Source organism: Cylas formicarius, unplaced genomic scaffold (assembly GCF_029955315.1).
Source record: "Cylas formicarius isolate icCylForm1 unplaced genomic scaffold, icCylForm1.1 PGA_scaffold_10__41_contigs__length_53128322, whole genome shotgun sequence".
In the NCBI taxonomy this organism is placed as follows: domain Eukaryota; kingdom Metazoa; phylum Arthropoda; class Insecta; order Coleoptera; family Brentidae; genus Cylas; species Cylas formicarius.
This window is the reverse complement of record NW_026844214.1, coordinates 30,528,756-30,550,804: the sequence shown is the minus strand read 5'-3', so window position 1 is coordinate 30,550,804 and position 22,049 is coordinate 30,528,756. Positions and strand designations below refer to the sequence as shown.

Sequence of the window (22,049 nt, the reverse complement as noted above, 5' to 3'; positions counted from 1 at the left end):
TGTTTGGTTTCGCATTTTGATTCGCGTTCACTTTGCTCAATTTTCTACTTTGTTTTCGATCTGTGGTTGCTTTATTTTCAGATGATTTGCATTTTGGATTATTGCGACTTCTTATAAGTGACTACACTTCATACTGAGAGCCACGAGTTGTTCCTGCATGATATGATAATGTTATCGCAGCTATTTAACCACGTAAAAATGGATACCTGGCCATTCAGTAGTGGGTGAAAAGTGAATCAAATTGAATTGAATGAAAATTGTTGAGGAGGTGAAGTATCAACAAGTTTTCCTTAGATATACCTATTGCCAATGAAATTATAAAAAGCACGGATTTCTATAACATAGTTGAAATTTGTTTTTTTGGATTACGTTCATTCTCACTATCAGTACATCCACTCAGCTATAAAATGACATATTATTGGCTTAAGACTTGTATTCTTAGACTCACCATAGAATTACTGTCAAAAGCCAAAGTTTCGGAGCTTCGTCAAAGTTCAATGCGAAAATATCAAGTTTCAAGACAATATGATGGGTTATTCTACGAATATTTTGAAGCTGTTTTGTAAATTATGCTCATAAGTTTTGCTGAAATATATTTGTCATTTAATCTATTATCTTCATTCGGGTTTAAAGGCCGTCGTCGATTGGAATTACTTCCTAACGTTTCGCTAGCACGAGTGGCGAGCTTCTTCAGAGGTCCTTCCATCTCCGGCGTTCCTAAGGATCGGGTTCCAGATTTGGTTGAGTCTAAGGGTCTCCTCCTTTCGGTTGAAATTGTGTGGGTGTTTTTGTATCTCAATGGCTTCCCTGACTAGTCTGTTGTGATAGCCGTTGACCGATGCTAGTAACTTACAGCTCTCAAAGTGTATCCTGTGTTCCCCGCTGCCCAGTGCGTGTTCAGCCACTGCAGACTTCTCTGTATGTCCTAGCCTGCAGCTTGCTTCATGCTCCTTAAGTCTCGTTCCCATTGATCTCTTGGTAGTTCCGATGTTGACCTTTCCGCATGAACACGGAATGCGGTAGACTCCCGCAGCTGAAAGTGAGCCCCTCTTGTCCTTCGCTGACCTGATGGTCTGCTGGATCTTCTTTGTAGGCTTAAAGATTGTTTTGATGTCGTGTCTTTTCAATACTCTGCCAATCCTGTCGGTGACACTCGGAATATACGGCAGATATGCGTGGGAGGTGGAGGGTCGTTGTTCGGTATCCCGTGATCTTGATGATCTTGAGTTCATTGATCTCTCGATCTCCCTCTTACTGTAGCTATTTGCCTCGAACGCAGTTTTTAGGTGTTCAAGTTCCATCTGGAGTTTCTCCGGTTCGCAAATCCTTCGGGCTCGTTCTGTCAGGGTTCTGATAACCCCATACTTTTGACTTGGGTGATGGTTGGATAGAGCATGCAGGTATCTGTCCGTATGGGTTGGTTTTCTGTAAACTGTGTGGCCCAGCTTGTTACCTCGCTTCCTCACTAGTACGTCCAAGAATGCAAGTTGTTGGTCATTTTCAGTCTCCATAGTAAACTGGATGCTGAGATGCTGACTGTTGAGATGCTGCAGAAAGTTGCAAACCAACCCATACGGACAGATACCTGCATGCTCTATCCAACCATCACCCAAGTCAAAAGTATGGGGTTATCAGAACCCTGATAGAACGAGCCCGAAGGATTTGCGAACCGGAGAACCTCCAGATGGAACTTGAACACCTAAAAACTGCGTTCGAGACGAATGGCTACAGTAAGAGGGAGATCGAGAGATCAATGAACTCAAGATCATCAAGATCACGGGATACCGAACAACGACCCTCCACCTCCCACGCAAATCTGCCGTATATTCCGAGTGTCACTGACAGGATTGGCAGAGTATTGAATAGACACGACATCAAAACAATCTTTAAGCCTACAAAGAAGATCCAGCAGACCATCAGGTCAGCGAAGGACAAGAGGGGCTCACTTTCAGCTGCGGGAGTCTACCGCATTCCGTGTTCATGCGGAAAGGTCTACATCGGAACTACCAAGAGATCAATGGGAACGAGACTTAAGGAGCATAAAGCAAGCTGCAGGCTAGGACATACAGAGAAGTCTGCAGTGGCTGAACACGCACTGGGCAGCGGGGAACACAGGATACACTTTGAGAGCTGTAAGTTACTAGCATCGGTCAACGGCTATCACAACAGACTAGTCAGGGAAGCCATTGAGATTCAAAAACACCCACACAATTTCAACCGAAAGGAGGAGACCCTTAGACTCAACCAAATCTGGAACCCGATCCTTAGGAACGCCCGAGCAGTACCGATCGATATCCCGAGACCAACCGAAGCGGAACAAGCCCCGCCCTCCACCAATCGGCATAAATACAACCTGCGCAGGAGAAATCGTCAGTCTACGTCCAACATCGGAGATGGAAGGACCTCTGAAGAAGCTCGCCACTCGTGCTAGCGAAACGTTAGGAAGTAATTCCAATCGACGACGGCCTTTAAACCCGAATGAAGTTAATAGCTTATCAACGGGCCGCGAAATCCTTAACCAATTTATCATATTTGTCATTTGTTTTTTAAAACACCTGAATACTTCTTTGGGAACAAGAAATTCAACAATTTGAAATTCTATTTGAAATAAATATAAACCTTTAAGATATATTTTATTTAGTGGAAATTAATCTGGACTAAGTTTTGAATAATTTCTTCACAAAGCAAATAATTTTTTTTTGTATTTATAATTATTTTTATTTGCTCATTTACTTTTAGAAAGGATGGATATTATTAGTGGCATAACAACCCCTTGCGGGTCTAATCTTGAAACTGGGTCATTGCAACTATTTTTAACTTTGATAAATACTTTAACGGCCGCTCAATGCCCCCTTGGTTCCAAAGGTGAGTGGTTTGCATCTTTTTTTCTTTCTCGGTTCGACGGCAGGAGATCGGATTATTAACGGCTTTATTTAATGTATTTTAGACTCCTATCCGGAAGATTATAGTTCGAATTTGGGTGACGGCGACGAATTTGATTTTATAATAATAGGTGCGGGTTCTTCGGGTTCCGTCCTTGCCAACACACTTTCCGAACAAAGCGATCGACTAGTATTGGTTTTAGAAGCAGGCATCTATCCTTCCGCGAATAGTGATGTAAGTACTTGGCAATAAGTGAGTTTCATCCCTATTAAATATCAGTTTGTCTCATATAGCTACTAGACATCTAGAGGCCCTGCCTATACTGATAGTATAGGAACTCATGAAGCAACTATGTAAAAAACATTCAACATGCGCAGGTGCGAGATTTAAAATCTCGTTTCTAACCAAAGATCTTGCAATATTCGACAACCAACAAGGCCACTGACACCTTTTATTTTGTCGAAATACATAAAAAATTATAGAGAGAGAAAATGCCGCAAATTGCAGGTTACTGGGTGTAATGTAGATGTATGCGTGGAAATTCATTGCTTTCTTTACGAAAATATCAATGATGCATGCAGCTTATCAATTTTTACTGTAGAAGGCTCACTATTTTATCTAATAGCTATATGGTTTGTCCTGATATCCCCAGCGTTGAACACACTTCTATTACTACAATTCCATAAGTATACAGGAATATTATGAGTTAAGGGGATGATTATTTATTTAAAATAAATGGTAGTAGGGTTATATAAACGTTGGGCCAAAAGTGAACTATTAGAGAGATATCGGGCTACAAGAAAATTAGTTTTATAGTTTTTATCTTAAAAACAATTATAGGTAGAACAATGTATATAATATTACTATTTTAAAAAAACATACTTTGCGCATATATTTTTATATTTTTTAAATGAGTGGGGACTAAATTAGAATACCTCAATCATTGTTCTTAATTAAATTTCAGGAGAAACCTTTTACAAATAAAAAATAAAATCTAAAGCAACACAACGAGATAAGAAAAGAGAAGAAAAAATAAGAAAAGCTCTAGTTAGCTACCTTCATTCTTTAGGGCGTTTCTTATTATTTCTTTATTTAACATTGCTCAGTTAGTTTGAATGCAAAATACGACTAATTTAATCAACAATTTACATATTAAACCTTTTAATTGTTCCATAATAAGACTTTCGATTCAATAATGGTGATTTACACTGCAGAAATGGCAAACGGAAATTCTTTAGAAGCTTGTCGTCTTACGCATAACTGTTTCTTGATAAATTATGTTTAAAATGTAATTGCTCAGAAGCTAAGTGCACTGTTTGACAGAACTCAATTAATTTATTTTTCTTTTTTCTTAAAGCAATTCTATACAATTTTTGAAAACTTGGAAACTGCAAGTCAGACGACAAAAAAGTTTTTAAAAAACATGTCTACAAAAATATTTTTTCCATGTCATCGCATAAGTTTTCCTTTAAATTTTAAGAAGAATGATAGAGACAGACTAATTTAATTCACTCATGTGTGTGTGTGTGTTTTTTATAATAGTAATACTTCTATAATATTCGGTTTTATGATAAAAAATAAAATCCTTATTTTCCGCCATAATTGTGTGCGATATGTCCACGGCATCATTCCATACAGCTTTTAGATAGTATAGTGGCTCTGCTACGGTAAAACTCGATGCGCAGGCCTCTACGCTTTACCCACTAACCTGCACTTTGCGCCATTTTCTTCCTAAACAGCGATATCCACCCCTTAACTTCGTTTTGCCTAAAGATTTAGTAGGACCTGGACATATTTTGAGAAAATACTGCTAAAAAATGCCGCATCCAAAGTTATTGACGTTCTGTCCGCTGCCATGTTGGTTGTTGAATACCACAAAGTGATTTGTTAAAAAAAAATTTTTTTCATAGCAGCTTCATGAGTTCCTTTATTATCAGCATAGACAGGGGCTTTATATCTATCTCTAGTAGCTATATGAATTATTACCCCCTTAAGTTTTTCGCAATTGTTTTGAAACAAAACATAGAATATGTTCCTAAAATTAAATATTTTATGATACCTATTGAAATGGTTCTAAGGTTGTCAAAAATAATATTTTGCACAATTAGTTATTTCGACTACATTTGTATGATATTTACGTTGAAGTGAAAAATAGGTTAGCGTTCAAAGTGAACGTAATTTCAGAATGAGACACATCATGTGAACGATCGCTTTCCCTTTTATACCAATTTTCTTGGAGCCATTAACTACAAAATACTAAAAATCAAGAAACAGAGGACTATAAAATAAACACGTACAAAAGAGAACACTAACTTAAGTGCACTCTATCTTTGGATAAGAGATATAAATGGCAATCTTACGGAGATGATAAACGTCATCTTGAAACTAGCTACGTATTTGTAGGGAAATCGACATATCATATGCAGCAGCTATTTAGTTGGTAATCGAAAGAATCCTTACGAATTAGTTTGTATATGTAAAGATAATTTTTGATAATGTATAATTTAACCTAATTTAATTTAACTATTATCAGTTTACTACTTCTACTAATACTATTATCTGTTTATCTTTGTTTAGAATATTTACCTTATTTTATTGACATTTAAAGCTTGGGATATTCTTTATATCTACTCCAATGTGAAATATATTGAATTAATTTTAACATTAAGATTAACATTTTACATTTTATTACATTTTGCAGATACCGTCAACTGCATATGGTGTGCAACAAAGTCGAGAAGACTGGATGTATCTGACTGAACCATCCAACACTTCCTGTTTTGGTTATATAGACGGAAGGTGTCGTTGGCCTCGTGGAAAACTGCTAGGCGGTTGCAGTTCTATGAACGCCATGATGTATATCAGAGGAAATAAGGGAGATTATGACGAATGGGCGGACTTGGGTAAGATCAATATTTCTAAGTTACCATCATATAGCAGCTTTATTGAGATTGGCAGTTAACAATTAATTAAATTAAAAGCTCGGTTTTGGCTATTGAAAATCTGACTCTAAGTTGAATTTGGTTGTGTTCAGTCGACTTTTTTACCTTGATCATTGCGATCTCCTTACGTTTGAGATAATGTATGTAACTCTATATATATATATATATATATATATATATATATATATATATATATATATATATATATATATATATATATATATATATATATATATATATATATATATATATATATATATATATATATATATATATATATATATATATATATATATATGATGACACTATATTCTACTACACTATAAACACTGTTCGAAGTGTTTTCGGAACGCGAGCATTGAAGATGCCAAGTGAGATTTTGGCGAAACGTCTGCAGGATTCCAGTCGGATGCAAGATTTGCAGGATTCCAGTCGGAGTTCAACGAGCGAACGGATGATATCCCGGAATATAGTGTCATCACATTTTTCCATCCGTGAATCAATACGTGAGAATATATATATATATATATATATATATATATATATATATATATATATATATATATATATATATATATATATATATATATATATATATATATATATATATATATATAATTAAGTTTATCTACGGATATAGCTCCTTAGGAGAAGACGATCTTATACGTATTCATTTGATAATAAGTTTCTATTTTCTATTCAAATTCATCTGCAAGTTTCCATATATTATTTTTTAAATACATTAAACAATCATAATGCATAAAAAACCGGTAACTGTCATTTACTACCATCTTAGTAAACAAGTATTAGCTAGATAGATAGGATTTGAGAGATTTATTTTTCTCGACAAAACTGGATTTAATTCTGTTCGGTCAACACTTCTGCACATTTCTATCTGGATAGATAAAGTTAAATTCAATTATGACTCACATTTCGTTTTGTAATATACGTCAAGGTGTGGGGGAAGGATATGGGTTCCGGTTCCAAAAAGTGATACTAATACACAATCTGAGATATCTTAGTTATATGACGCTCATGAATAGAGTTTATTGTATAAATCTCTGTGGATCTCTTTTTATCAAAATATGAAGGATTAAATTGATATGTAACTAAATATTCCTTGAATTGTGTATGACGCCGATATATACAGGCTTCTCCAAACGCGATGGCTTACTAGATGTATGTAGATAACGGGAAAAATGGGTACTTAAAAATTGAGTTGCGGACATAGCAAGCCGTGATCTTTATTGTTACAATATATGGGACATTGCAGATGCCAACTTTATTTTTTGAATGGAATACATGAAATATTTTGTGTAACGTCCTGAATATATTAGAAATAGAGGTCATAGCCTCCGACGCCTGCAACCAATTTTATGCTTATTTTTTTTATTCTCCATATACTTCCAATAGGCTATCGAGTTTGGAAGACCCTGTTTATTCTTTAGTTCTATATCCACGGAAAAACGTTTGCACACGGTGTGATATAAGTAATTATTGCATGTATCTTTTTAAAGTTTTTGTGGTATTTTAGGAAATGTCGGTTGGGATTATGAAAGCATATTGCAGTTGTATTTAGAAAATGAACACGTGATTTCACAACCCAATAACAGCAATGCGGAATACGGGAAGGATGGATTTCAAATCATAAGGTTGGTTTTTGGTTATTCAAATTGGAATGAAGGATTACGTTCAGTTCAAATAATTTGTAATTTTAAGATAAGCAAGTGGTTGAAGTAAGTTGACCAATTTCACCCACTTCTGATTCGAAGGGATGGGAAGGGAATGGTCTTACGAGAAGAAAACATAATATAAAATGTTACCTTAGAATCAGAAATTAAAACGATAAAATTTTATAGCATTTTGACATTTCGCTATATGTAGGCACCTAAAGACAATTTTACTTAATTCACATCTCAAGTTTTGAGGTTTTTGTTATTACAAATGTTATGAAGATTGCAATGTTTATGATTTTGTTTTTTTTATTTCAGTTGGTATGACAACAATAATTTGGTTTCTCGAGCCATCACTGATGGGGCTAGCGAGTTGGGTTATCCCACTCTTCTAACTGAAAATCCTTTGAGCCCTCTTGGATATTTTCAGGCCTTGGTAACAATTAACAATGGGGTTCGAGCTAACGCAGCAAGAGGATTTTTGGGTAACCTTAATTATGCTAAAATTCTCTGCCAGTTAAAAAATAAAACCAGTGGTGTCGGTATGAAACATTATCTGTTGTAAATTTTAGAAAATTACGTAATCAAACTTCGAGGTCTTATAGCAATGTCCTTTAATGTAACAAATTCTCATTAAGGTTTGGTTACTTTACAATTCTTAATGATTGCAAAATTATTTCCAAAAATTTATTGCGAGTTTCACCACTTTGACAACAATTGATTACAAAGCTATCTATGTATTTTTCTATATTTGGCGTTGCAAACATTAGACTTCAGTATTCATATTATTCGAAATACTTCCATAGAAGAAGAAAAACATGGTATTTTTTAATACAATATAAGTTACCGAAGGGGTCAAGATGTAATCAATAACCCTGTACTTCCGGATTGAAAAAATATTTCAAAATATTGCATCTCTAAAAGTTCAAATATGGTACTGGAACGTTAATAACAGTTTAGGAATAAGAGTGCTAGGGTTGTAAAAACCAATAGCTGCTAGTGCAAATTAGAATCGGGTGAATCATAGTTGATCAAACATTGTCATCCATAAAAAGTGTTCCAGAATCTTTCCGTATTAGTAAATTTTTACATGTGCATGACATTTAATGGTTGCTGCTCAATACAGATAATATCCTTTATTAATAGCTGCTTATTTGTAGGTCAAGTAAAAAATAGGACAAACCTGTTCGTCGCCACTAACGTAACTGTTACCAAAGTACTAATAGACCAAGACTTAAAAGCGACCGGTGTGCAAATCAAAGTTGGGGATGATCTTCTAGAAATTAACGCCTCGAAGGAAGTAATTGTATCTGCTGGTAGTATAAATACGCCACAAATACTAATGTTGTCTGGGGTGGGCCCTCTATCTCATCTCAATGATCTTGGAATTAAAGTCCTTCAAGATTTGCCAGTTGGACAAAATCTGCAAGATCATTTATATATACCTGTACCTGTACAAATGAATGGATCCGCGGTAACAAATCAGCCCCGCTCAGCCGCAATTGATAATTTATATCAATATTTTTCATATCGTACTGGCCCCGTTGGTACGTTAGGTATGTCCAACCTTCAAGGATTTATTAATACGAAGAACAACTCAATTTATCCTAATATGCAAGTAGTCGAAAGCTTTAACCCTCCTGGCGACCAAAATGGGCTACCAGCATTTCTCAGAGTTACAGGTTACTCACCAGAAATTGCCCAACAATATGTCGAAATAAATCGATTAAATGCCAGTGCTAGCTTCTATTCAATTTTACTGAAGCCAGAATCTAGAGGTAGTATTTTGCTCAATAGCACTAATCCTTTAGATAAACCTTTGATATATTCCGGATATCTTACGGATGAAAATGACTACGATCTGGAAACACTTTTGGAGGGCGTAAGGTAATTATTACAGTTTAGTTAGTTAAAATAAAAAAAATCTCGTTTACCGTGTCCTTGGGAAATGTATGAAGAATGGATTTCCAATTTTAACTCCATTTTAGAGATAAAAACTGTTTAAATTAATTAAATTTTTAACTTGTTAACCTAGAAATAAAATAATTAATAAAATATAACAAATAAATAATATTATACCAGGGCTGCTATATATCATACAAAATGTGAAGAAAGGGTATAGGAATATTAAAATCTGCTAGATTTACCAACATTGTTAATATTTTTTATAGTAATGATCAACATCTGTTTTTTTTTTTCAAAATACTTAAAACTCTCTTTGTATGTTAAAATAAAAATCAATGTAGTCAATTTGATTAACCGATTAATATTTTTTCGTTTTAAAATCAACTTATATCGTTCTGGTTCATCCAACGAGACGGTGAAACTAAAGAAGCTGCTAACAGCTAAAGCCAAACTACCATTCACTTGGAGCATACTACAAATTTATAGTACGTCTATTAATTATATTAGTAGCTTATTAATGTTTCCACGCTCTAAATTTCACTCTTCCGACTGACTGACTATGGAGCAATGATTTGCTTCTATAGACCGCACCGCCTCCTCGAGATGGAGTCACATATTCCAGTCGTCTCTCACATCGCATTTGTAATCACCCCTCCCTTTCCGGGTTCGACGTCAAGTGAACGCAAACACAACAAAATAATTATCAATCCTCATCTTTATTAAATCAATGTTTGAGAAAAGAAAAATATCAATAAAATGTTGGCAACTTTTTAGGTATACCCAAAGATTACTGCAGACAAATCCACTACGAAAACTTAATGCGACAACAGTTCCCTTAATACTTCCAAATTGCCCAGAATTGGAATTCGATACAGATGATTACTGGAAATGTTTTATCAGAACTTTAGGGAGCACTTTATACCACCCAGTGGGAACATCCAAGATGGGACCGGATTCGGACCCAACTTCCGTAGTGGATCCAAGGTTGAGAGTTCGTGGAATTAGTAATTTAAGGGTCGCCGATGCAAGCATTATGCCCAGAATTATAAGTGGAAATACCAATGCCATTTCTTTGGCAATTGGACTAAATGCTGGCAAGCTAATTAACGAAGATTGGAGTTAACTATCACATTAATTTTATGTTTTGATTAGTTTTTGTATTTTAATAAATTTTTATGTTGACCACATATCATAGTTTTCATTTTAGCAAACCTATAATTATATTTTTCTATTCCTAAACTCTAAAATGCCCAATTATACAAGGATCAAGAGTTCAAAAAGTGTCATGTTAAAACGTTAGATTCGTTACCCACGGTCGGGAGTCACCCCGGACATTTCCGGAATTTTAGTCACGGGTTTGAGAGTCACAGGTTACTCAGTGGATGTAACATTGTTGATCAGTAGTTATTTTTCGTGAGTTCCGCATCCCCCGCCGCCCGGGGGAGATCACTAGATAGCAAATTTTCGACATTCCCAAGCAACCTTTTAATTTAGTTCGGTCAGTGTCCGAGAGATGTCGCGCACTAATTGTTCAGGTTTTGGTCGCCAGATGTCACCCCTAAGCATTACAGCTTCCCAAGCAACCCTTTAATTTAGTTCAGCTAGCTTTTTTTGACCGCCAGATGTCACCCTTAATGGGGTAGGGGGTATTTTTTGTTTGTGTTTTATTTGGATTTTGTTTTTCGCCCCCTGTACTTTACGTCGCGGGAGGAGAGCCCGGCCGACGGTGTTGCGTTTATACCGCGGAGCGAGGTGATTAGGTCACCGAGGTCGCGCATAATCTATGTAAATAATAAGACGCTGTTAATATTTTGCGATAGCAATGACGGAACAAAAAGCTGCTGCGAATTATATGCCCCAAACAGAAGACGAAGAACAAAGCTTAAGCGAATATGACGCATCACTGACACCGCATCAAAAGCCCTATTTATTCGATTGTCATAGTGTAAAATGTGCTCTTAATTATTTCAGCCTTTTTATCGACTAGACCGAATAAAACTTTATTTTGCTTTCTGCATAAATAAATGTTTTTAAAAACGCTCTCCCGAATCTTGAACATTTAAGTGGCGCAGTCGGAACGGACAATTAACCAGAATCTTCTGGGAGTTTCTGAGAAATCGCCAATCGTGGAAAGTTCCAAATTTTGGACCTTCGCTACGTGGATTTTCAAATCCTTCAGCACGCAGAACCAGCAGCAAGGGAAGCAGAAGGATGGTCCTCAAAGGTACAACCTGCATGTGACGGGTTGGAAAATTGAGTCGGAAAGGAGACGGAGAAAAACGAAACCGTAAGTGCCATTTCTTTTTGCCCCTCCGATACCTCTGTATAAGGTCACTTGAAGGGATAGTTTAGGGCTCGCATTGCACACGATTAGGTTAAGAAAAAGAGAAAAGCAAATCAAATGAAATCATAAATGAGCGATTCTGAAATCGAAAATCTCGAAAAACATTTTAATTCAATTTTAAAGTTAGAGAACAAAACACAAACAGGAGTCAAAACAACGACCCAACAAGGAAGCTCAGGTAGTATGAGTAGTGCAAAACCAAGATTTAATTGGAATCTTTTTAAATCAAAGGTAGATAACATAAAACCTTATTGTTAAGTGCGAAAGGTTAATAAATTCCTGCGTTAGTTTGGGAGATGCGTAACTAAATAGCCATATCTTCGATTGTATCATAGCCAAACCAGAAGGGAAAGCATAGTTAATGATAGGTAACCGATCAGAATTCACAGATTGATCAAGCATACAAGATGCCCTTATTCAATGCTTTGAAGATAGGAGAAATTTATATTGTCTAATTCAGGAATTGACTAGAGCAAGGCCGTTCAAAAATGAACATTTAGTTGATTTGGGTGGTAGACTACAATTTTTAAAGAGTAGTGTACAGCGGATTAGTAATTCAGAAGATTTAGATCATAAAGAAAAACTTTTCCATATAAATTATTACAACAAAATTGCGCTCAATACATTCATAGCTAAATGCACCGGGACGCTAAAAAACAACATGCATTTAAAACAACCAGATTCTTTAGAGGAATTGCTTGCATTGCTTGCTTATATTGCATTGCTTATGTTTCCTAATTTGAAAATTTCGAAAACCTCTACGGGAATCTAAGCAACACAACAAAACAATTCTAAATGCCCAATTTTCAACAAAGTAATTCAAAACAATTCTGGACATATCACACGTCTGTCCTTGTATATATATATATATATATATATATATATATATATATATATATATATATATATATATATATATATATATATATATATATATATATATATATATATATATATATATATATATATATATATATATATATATATATATATATATATATATATATATATATATATATATATATATATATATATATATATATATATATATATATATATATATATATATATATATATATATATATATATATATATTTTTTTTATTATTTTATTTTTTGGTAATTTGCAAAGAGAGAAAGTTTTCTTATATTTAGTCGGGTTTTTGGGACAAATAATTTTGTGCGTACTCAAATAAAAATTTAAGTTGCTGGAACATTTTTTACCGCGGTATTGCCGTTAAAGTTTTATTTGGGTCAAGCCGATCGGGAGTGCATTAACATTCCGTGTGCGGTAGCAGCGAGATCTGTGGCGCGTTTTCCGCGAAGGGAACTTTAATTCTAATGATTTTCGTTGTGCGTTTTTATGTTGTCCGTGGCGTAACACCAGTAAGTTCTGCGAATTGAGTAGCAAAACTTACAGCAAAGAGGAAGCAGGCCTGCTGAGGAGACGGAGGCGTGCGCTTAAGGTGAGACCTTAAAGTTCTTTAGCGGCCCGTTTGGCGATCGGTAGTATTTCTAAATCTTTAAAGCCTACAGTCCACTTTAAAGCTCTTCCGAGCTCGCCGCCCATTTTCTTTTCATATCGGTGGTTACTCCGCGAAAAGAAATTATTTGGTCCTAACGATCCGGATTCGACAGTTTTTAGCCTTAGCTACGCAACGGAAAACATTTCTCTCTTACAGAAATTAAAATAAATTCATTATTTCAATCCGCATTATTTTGATTTCGATTATTACCACGGAGAGGGCACAATTTTAATTAAGTTACTTGAAATTGGATTTAAACATTTTCTGTCAAGATCTAATTCTTGAGCAAAACAAAAAAAATTGATGACCTTCGCATTCCCTTTTTATGTACCTTTCGTTCATACAATACGCAGTTGTTCATTTAGATAATTTAATTTTTAGTCAGGTAAATAGAGCAGGACACATAATTTAATATTAGTGTGTGAAGAGTTTGACCAGTTTTTATTAGGTTTGAACCGTTTATTTTTTACTCACTGAAAAAAAAAAGAAAAAAAAATGGGTGATTATAAAAAGAATAAAGTACTCCGGTCGACTGAAATTCATAAATTGAACGAAATATACGATGTTGCTCTGAAAGTTAATGCCGAAGATGAAAGTTTTTATCCCATTCTTGAAGCTATATATAAAGAACTTGAGGAAACTCGAACAAATTTTTATAAAATTCACAATAAAATTATATCAATCATATGTGATAAGGAAAATGCGGATGAACTATTCAAGATTGAGGATGATTTTCGGAAAAAATTCGATATTCAATATTATAGAATTCAAGCTATTTATACGCAACGTTTAATGAAGCCGACGACGCAATCTGTTGCTATACCGGGTGAACAATTGCCCATCTCTGCATATTTAAATTTACCCAAGCCTGAGTTACCGACATTTAGCGGAGAAGTTACCGAGTTTCGGAGTTTTCTCGATCAATTTGATGCGCGTGTTCACACGGTCCCCCACTTAAAAGCGATTGACAAATTTAACCTATAAGTTTCTTGCTTGAAAGGTGTCGCTCGGGACGCTGTCGACCATTTTGGATATCACAGCAGATAATTACACAATTGCTTACGATTTACTAAAAGAAAGGTTCAATAATGTGAGAGTTATTGCTTCAAATTTATGGAATAACCTCGAAAGCTCACCCAAACTTACCTCAGATAATTCAAAAGAGTTACGCTCTTTATTAGATACGTTTTCAAAAAAGTCGCAGCTTTGCAAAAACTAGGGTTACCCACGGAACACTGGGATTTTATACTTGTTCAAATGATGCTGAAAAGACTCACGGTTTCTCTAGTTACACGATTTGAACTTCATCACAACGACAGTACTATTCCAAGTTATGCTAAATTAAGGCAATTTTTAAGTAAAAATTGTCTGGCGTTGGACCATATTAATTTTCAAACTAAAACAAAGCAAATTTTTCTCAAAAAGCCAACTTTCTCCAAATCTACAGCAATGCTGGCTCAAACTGAAAATCCACTAAAATGTCCTGTTTGTAAAAATTCTCATTTTATTTATAAATGCAGCGAGTTTTTGGAAAAATCTCCCGCAGAGCGCTACAATCTGGTTAAGAGGGGAAAAATGTGCGTAAATTGTTTAGGTTCTCACCGTTTTAGTACCTGTACCTCTACGTGGAGTTGTCATATGTGCCACAAAAAACATCACACATTACTTCACTTTCAGTCACCCCCCGCTAACAATGATTCGCTTAAGCTCTCTGACCACATAAATCCATCGACCGTAACTGCAGGTTTTTCTTCAGCCAATTCGAGCGTTTTACTTTCCACTGCTTTTGTCGAAATACTCGACGGCCGCGGAATCTACCAGCCGATACGATGCTTACTCGATTCAAGAAGTATGTCGTCATTCATAACTCAAAAAACAGTTAGCCGGTTAGGTTTACGACCGTCTCCCCTAGAGGTTCGTATAAACGGGTTAGGCGCCATGCATTCGCAAGCGGATTTAGGTGGAGTAACTATATATTTTCGACCGATGTATCAAACTCATCCTGTTTTAACCACTGACGCTTTAATTCTGAAAAAAATTTGCGAAGACCAGCCTGCTTTGGATATTAAACATAGTCACTGGTCCCACTTAACTAATTTATACGATGACCAATTTTTCCGCAGGGGACCTATAGACCTCCTTCTGGGTGCCGACGTCTTTTCTAAAATTCTGTTGGACGGACGCATCCCTGGATCTAAAGACCAGCCCGACGCAATTAATACAATCTTCGGCTATGTCCTTATGGGGAAAATAAATCATTTCAAAGCGCCTGCACTCGCTACGTTGTTTTGTTATCTTGAGGACACGGTTTCCCTTGATCAACAATCGGACAAATTCTGGGAATTAGAGACAGTTCCTGATGCACCTCGTCTATCTCCCGATGACATTAAGGTGGAACAAACATTTGTCAGCACACACCGGCGAGACCAGCCGTCTGGTCGGTTCATCGTCGACTTACCTTTTAAGGAAGAAGCCCCTATCTTCCCAAATATCCGATCTCTGGCTTTACAGAGGTTTTATTCCCTTGAGCGGAGACTTCAGAAGCCTGAGATTTACTCGCAAAATTGCGATTTCATGAACGAATTTATTGCGCTTAACCACATGGAATCTATTCCAGACAATTCGTTCAGTTCCCCTCACTGTTATTATCTATCCCACCATTGTGTTTTAAGGCCGGAAAGTTTAACCAGTAAACTAAGGGTGGTTTTTAACGGTTCCGCACACCTTCCCAACCAGCCTTACCTCAATGATAAACTATTCACCGGTCCAAAACTCCAGAGTGATATATCTACAATATTATTAAATTTTCGTTTATTCAGTTATATTCTGACCGCCGACATTTCCAAAATGTATGGTCAAATTTTGGTTAATCCGCTTCATACGGACTACCAACGAGTTCTTTGGCGCAACACGCCTAACGAGCCTGTAAAGGACTTTCGAATAAACCGAGTCGTGTACGGTCTTTCTTGTTCGCCTTACCTCGCAATACGATGTCTGCACCAATTGGCGGTCGAGGAAGGGCATAAATATCCCCTAGCTGCCAAAGCCCATAAAAGGAACACCTACGTTGACGATATTGTCGTCTCTTGTTGTTCGATCCAAACCGCTTTAGCTTTGCGCGATGAACTCATCGCATTATTAAACACGGGCGGTTTCGAGTTAAAGAAATGGTCCGGTAACAGTCCCGCCGTATTGGAGGGAATTCTGACATCCGATCTGGCGATTAACCCCCTTGAATTTGTAAGCAAACTGTCTTCCCCGACTCTAAGGGTTTTAGGATTAGAATGGGATGCTCCATCCGATACCTTCCGATTTAAAGTGAAGGCTTCTGATTCCGGTTGCACAAAGCGACTCCTTTTGTGCAACTTAGCACGGATATTCGACCCCTTAGGTTTTCTATCTCCCGTCACTCTCCTCATTAAGCATATCATTCAAAAAATTTGGTCTCAAAAAATCGGTTGGGACGACAAACCCTCTAACGATGTGGTTCGTTGGTGGGAGAAGTACCTATCCGAAATTTCTGTCCTTGGAAATCTAAATATTGCGAGACGCCTATTACCTAATGAGATGTCCAAACTGGAAATTCACTGCTTTGGCGACGCTAGCGAAATAGGTTACTGCGCTGTGTTATACTTAAGATGTTTAACGTCGTCAGCCTCACCCGTCCTTCATTTCGTAACGGCAAAATCTAAAGTCGCCCCTGTCAAGAAAATAGTATCAATTCCGCGTCTGGAATTATGGGCAGCCGTGTTAGCGGCTCGCTTGGTGTCATTTGTAGCCACGGCTATTAAGTCATCCGATATCGAAGTTACGGATATTTTCTGTTACTCTGATTCCACGGTTACTCTGGGTTGGTTGAGATCCTCTCCGCACCGTTGGAAGACTTTCGTCAGTAACAGGGTGTCTTTTGTTCAGGAAAGAGTTAATCCTTCCAGTTGGCATTATGTCTCATCTAGAGAGAACCCCGCTGACCTTGGATCCCGTGGTTGTTTACCTTCCGAGTTAGTGAACAGTTCTCTATGGTGGGCGGGGCCATCCTTTTTGCATTGCAATCCCATTATTTTAGAACGTGACCCCACCGACGTCCACGACCACGAATTAGAGGCTCGCACCTTAAACCTCCATACCACCCAAGCTTCCACAAATTTTCTAGGCACCATGCTCGAGAACTCTTCATCCTTAAACAAATGTGTTCGGTCGCTGAGTTATTTGGTACGTTACGTGCATTACTTGCGTAAATCGAATAAATTGGAAACCGGTTTTCTGACATCCTCCGAGACTTACAATTCTCTGTTAATTTTCGTAAGACGCTCGCAAGACCTATTTTTTAGTCACGAACTCCGTCTTCTTAAGGATGGTAAACCTCTTGCTAAAAATTTCAGGAAACTATTTCCATTTCTTGACGATGCTGGAACTTTGAGAGTGGGTGGACGATTAAGCCAAGCAACCATTTCCTACGAACGTAAATTTCCTGCGTTACTTCCTAGCCAGTGCCGATTAACTGAGATGATTATCGAGTCGACTCATGTACAGTATTTACACGCCGGCATCCAAACTGTCCAATATCTAATTTCCCTGCGTTTCTGGATTCTTTCTCCAAAACGAGCAATCCGAAGGGTTTTGTCCAAATGCGTCAAATGCTTTCGAGTAAACCCCACGTCGCCTGTTCCTTTAATGGGAAACTTACCCATAGCGCGCATTTCCGAACTTAAGCCCTTCAGCATCGTCGGTGTCGATTTCGCAGGACCTTTCCCAATTGTAATGTCCAGGATTCGAAAGGCACCGATCCTTAAAGCATACCTAGCACTCTTTATTTGTTTCTCCACCAAGGCTGTTCACCTGGAGCTAGTGTCGGATCTGTCCACGAGCGCATTCTTAGCTGCCTTCAAACGATTTGTCAGCCGCCGCGGCAGATGCGATAACATTCATAGCGACAACGGCACAAACTTTTCTGGGGCAAGTAAAGAATTAAACAGGCTGGCTGAAACCGCCGCCAATCACCACTACATTAAGTGGCACTTTATTCCCTCCTCATCTCCACACTTTGGAGGACTATGGGAGTCCAACATCAAAACGGTTAAGTGTCACATAGTCCGTACGATTGGGGAGCAGGTATTAACTTTTGAGAAACTCTACACTTTATTCACCCAAGTCGAAGCGATAATGAATTCGCGTCCGTTATGCCCTCTAAGTGAGGATCCGAACGACTTGAATGTTTTAACGCCCGGGCACTTCCTCACAATGGAGCCTTTGAACGCCCCTCCCGAGGACCTCGTGCAACACGTCTCGAACAGTAGATGTATAGTGCCGATATAAGCAACAGAAACCGTACATAACCTCAATTTCCTAACCCCCCCGCAGCGGGGGCCCCCCGCGCGTGGCGTCCTAGTGTCCCCCCTGTCTCCCAGAGTGCGCTCCGCCCCCCACCCAGCTTGTGTAGCGTCCTGTTTTGCCCCGGTTCCGCCCGTCGCTGCTAGATGTCGCGCGCTTGTGTAGCGTCCTGTTTTGCCCCGGTTCCGCCCGTCGCTGCTAGATGTCGCGCGCTCCGACCGTCGTAGGCCCCCCCGGTAGAGGGCGGTGACGGTGCGGCGCGGAGACGGTGTGGCGCGGTGACGCGGTGGATCGGGTCGTCGGTAAACAAGTCGAGTGACTTATACAGAGTGTCTCAATAATCACGGTTTAATAAAAGAAAAACTATAGATACAATAGTAAATATTTATTAGCTCATATGTAGACAACGTAATGCTTCGTACAAGCGGTGTTTCTGGTCCATGAGATTTTCTACTTCATCGCGGTCGAGGATAATTTCGTCGCCATGATCCCGTTTCAGTATCAACTCACAGCTCTCTTCTTCGTTCGAATAGGTCACCTCGATACTGCTCCCGATGTAGACTGTTATGTCGTTCCAGAACATGATTTCTCCCACCTCGTCCTCCAGAAAGAACAAAAAATCCCAAAAATCCTGGACTTGAAAATCTATGTGCTTGTTCTTGAAGATGAAACGGACACCTGAATTCTTTATTTCGAAAATCGTGTTTTCATCGATAGTGACCACTTTGTTACACATTGTGACAAACAGACTGACTTCGGTATCAAATTCAAATGTACTTATATATCAACAACCCTCCCACTATCGGTGTAATTAAGAGAGATATTTACATTTAGTCAATTTGAATAAGCATTTTGTCAAAAGAAGCAAACAAGCGCACGTAGTTACATATAGCGGGATTAAAATAGTTTTTCGACCTGCCGAGATGTTGTATTCGTTACCGCAAATGTCGTTAACGCCGCCGCTGGTGTTATTGGAATTCTTGATAGCGATCGTTTGCCATTCGCCGTGGTCTTCGTAGCTCCGGTTCGCGAAAACGAAACGTACCTTGTAATTTAAATACGGCTTATCTGCGGTAGTGTTATTCGACAATGTCTCGCTAAAAGTTTGTAGCTTGTCGATTCCGTTGACCTGAGCGAGTTGCATACGCGTCCACGTATCGGGCCAAATGCACCGATTATTATGATTTTTGAAACAAACGAACGCTTCAATCACATCCTTAGGTTTATGTATATAGAAAACGTTTTGTACCACAGCCGACAACAAAACAAAGTGAGCACTTAACAAAACCATGTTTCTAGCCCGAATGAATCTATCCTAGATCTCGGTAACTGCTTTTATAACACTCAAACAATAATGACATTTATTCTGGGGAGGTGCCGGGCCGTCGATATGCATTTTGCTGTCCGGTCTGTTATAGTGAACAAAGCAGGGCAAATGAGTTTGCAATTCAAAATTGTTGCGATGTCGTACTGGTAACTTATGCCACATATTTAACAAATCGTGCGGTCTCACATGCTCCAAGAAATGTTGCACAGGAATCAATTCAAGTTGTTCGGTATCCAAGCTTCTAAAATCGTCGAAGAAAACTAACTTCTTATTCATTGTTGTGAAAGATCGATAACTTTCTTAACAAATCCCTAATTTGTTTAAAGACACTCTCTGTGGGACAATTAATTGCGACAAGACTCAAGTCTATTTCACCGACTCTCGTTAATTTATTCAAAAATTCGTTGTATTCGTAATACGTTTTCTCTTTGAAAAAATACAAATGTCCGTTGGTGTATCGAAACGCGCCCGACAAATCGTCGGGCAGACCCGGAAACAGTTCCGTAGTAAAACCGTGTTCACTCGCACTCAAAGAACACTCGTCTATTTCTGCATAGTAGCGTTTACCGTAAAATATATACGTTCGACCGCCATACGTATTAAAAATAGCGTTCACTGTTTTACCCGCAGGCACACCCAGTCGCTGGACGCTTTGTCGGTCGCCCACTACCGTGAAACTCGGGAAGTGAAGTAAATAAAACGAATCACCGGTGACTACCAAAAGTTGTCCGTTGGGTCTCTGGTAGATATGCGAAATAGGAGCGTAAATAGGGACATAATCTGATATCATTTTAGGTTCCATGTAGACTTTATCACCTAATCTTATTATCCAAACCCATTTGTCGTAAAATAGATACATATGATGGTTAGACGTAACCAAAAATATGGATGGATTTACGTGACACAAATCTGGTACTTTTGTTTCGTTTTTCCCTATCGGAGGTTTCGTAGTTGTGGTAGTAGTGGTAGTTGATGTTGTTGTGGTCGGAGTTGTTACGCGGACGGTGGTTGTGGTTTTTTTACCATATAAACGTTGAAGACCTGCAACATCGTCGTATGACAATGTCTTAGAATTTAAGCTATACCAAGGGTACATAATGGCATTGCGATCGTTACTGTGCGCCAAACCCAACGTATGTCCAATTTCGTGGAACAACACAGTAAACAAGCTCGTTTTTCCTCCGGGCGCAGGCACTTCTAAACCGTAGTACCAATCTTCGGATTTATCCAAATGAACTTCCACGCACTCTTGTTGTTGATTTGGAAAAAATGCATGTCCTAATATGTTACCCCTTCCGTCAAAAGCAAAAGGACAGGATTCGTTCCCTTTACATCTTATGCTTTGTCTGTGGGTAGTATATTTGTCAGACATCAAAATCATTATATCCGGCTCTGAATAATTTAAGAAAAAATTTAAATTTGATTCATCACTCCATATTTTAAAAACCTCGGTTGCCAGCACTTTTAACTCTTGATAGTGACTGGGCGGTACTTGAATATACCAATTTAAATCCGTTTTCTGCCATCGCGAAACAGTCGTGAAGGCATTTTCTATTACACCACATCGGGGTTTATTTATTAGTTCGACGGTTTCGTTATTAAGAGTACCATCCACCGGTAAATTATAGAAATCCTGAAAATCCATTAGGGCACGTTGCAAACTCGACGCATTGATCTGCGTTAAAGATTCGTTGTCGTTAGGTGAAAGGAATCCGAATTTTTGTAAATATTCAATCACACCTTCCTCGGGCAGCGCGGCGACTATCGTCGACACGTCCGAACAGGTAGTAAAGACAGCGTAGCATAGCAACAAGACTCTCATCTCGTTCAAGGTCAGTAAAATACTAAAATGTATTCGGTTCCTAGCTAATCTTTTATAGGTAAAATAACAAAGAGAAGTGATGAACCAAACGCTTTTAGTCGCTATTTTGCGTGAGATGACGCAGAATATTACTCGAGAAATGGAACGAAAAAAGAATTATACTTCAATAGATTACAGTTTCGCAGTTTGTATTCATATCATAGCATTAGCGTGCTTTATTTTTACGTGTAAATGTATTATTAATTTTTTTGGATTGAAATAAAAAGTCTTATTTAAATAAAGAAAGTTTTATTTCAT

General features: G+C 37.8%; 2 protein-coding genes across 2 annotated transcripts; both read left to right on the top strand.

The window, feature by feature from the left end:
• The first annotated feature begins 225 nt into the window (after nucleotides 1-225).
• Nucleotides 226-10,580, top strand: LOC132705429 (glucose dehydrogenase [FAD, quinone]-like). The gene is made up of 8 exons (XM_060676017.1): nucleotides 226-268; nucleotides 2,740-2,865; nucleotides 2,948-3,117; nucleotides 5,585-5,786; nucleotides 7,360-7,477; nucleotides 7,817-7,983; nucleotides 8,659-9,385; nucleotides 10,178-10,580. Exons 2-8 carry the CDS (start codon nucleotides 2,745-2,747, stop codon nucleotides 10,524-10,526), a joined length of 1,854 nt encoding a protein of 617 aa, XP_060532000.1. The 5' UTR covers nucleotides 226-268; nucleotides 2,740-2,744; the 3' UTR covers nucleotides 10,527-10,580.
• A 645-nt stretch (nucleotides 10,581-11,225) lies between these two features.
• LOC132697424 (uncharacterized) lies at nucleotides 11,226-18,588 on the top strand. Its single transcript, XM_060662968.1, has 3 exons — nucleotides 11,226-11,355; nucleotides 11,468-11,690; nucleotides 15,396-18,588. Exons 1-3 carry the CDS (start codon nucleotides 11,226-11,228, stop codon nucleotides 18,586-18,588), a joined length of 3,546 nt encoding a protein of 1,181 aa, XP_060518951.1.
• Nucleotides 18,589-22,049: the final 3,461 nt, after the last annotated feature.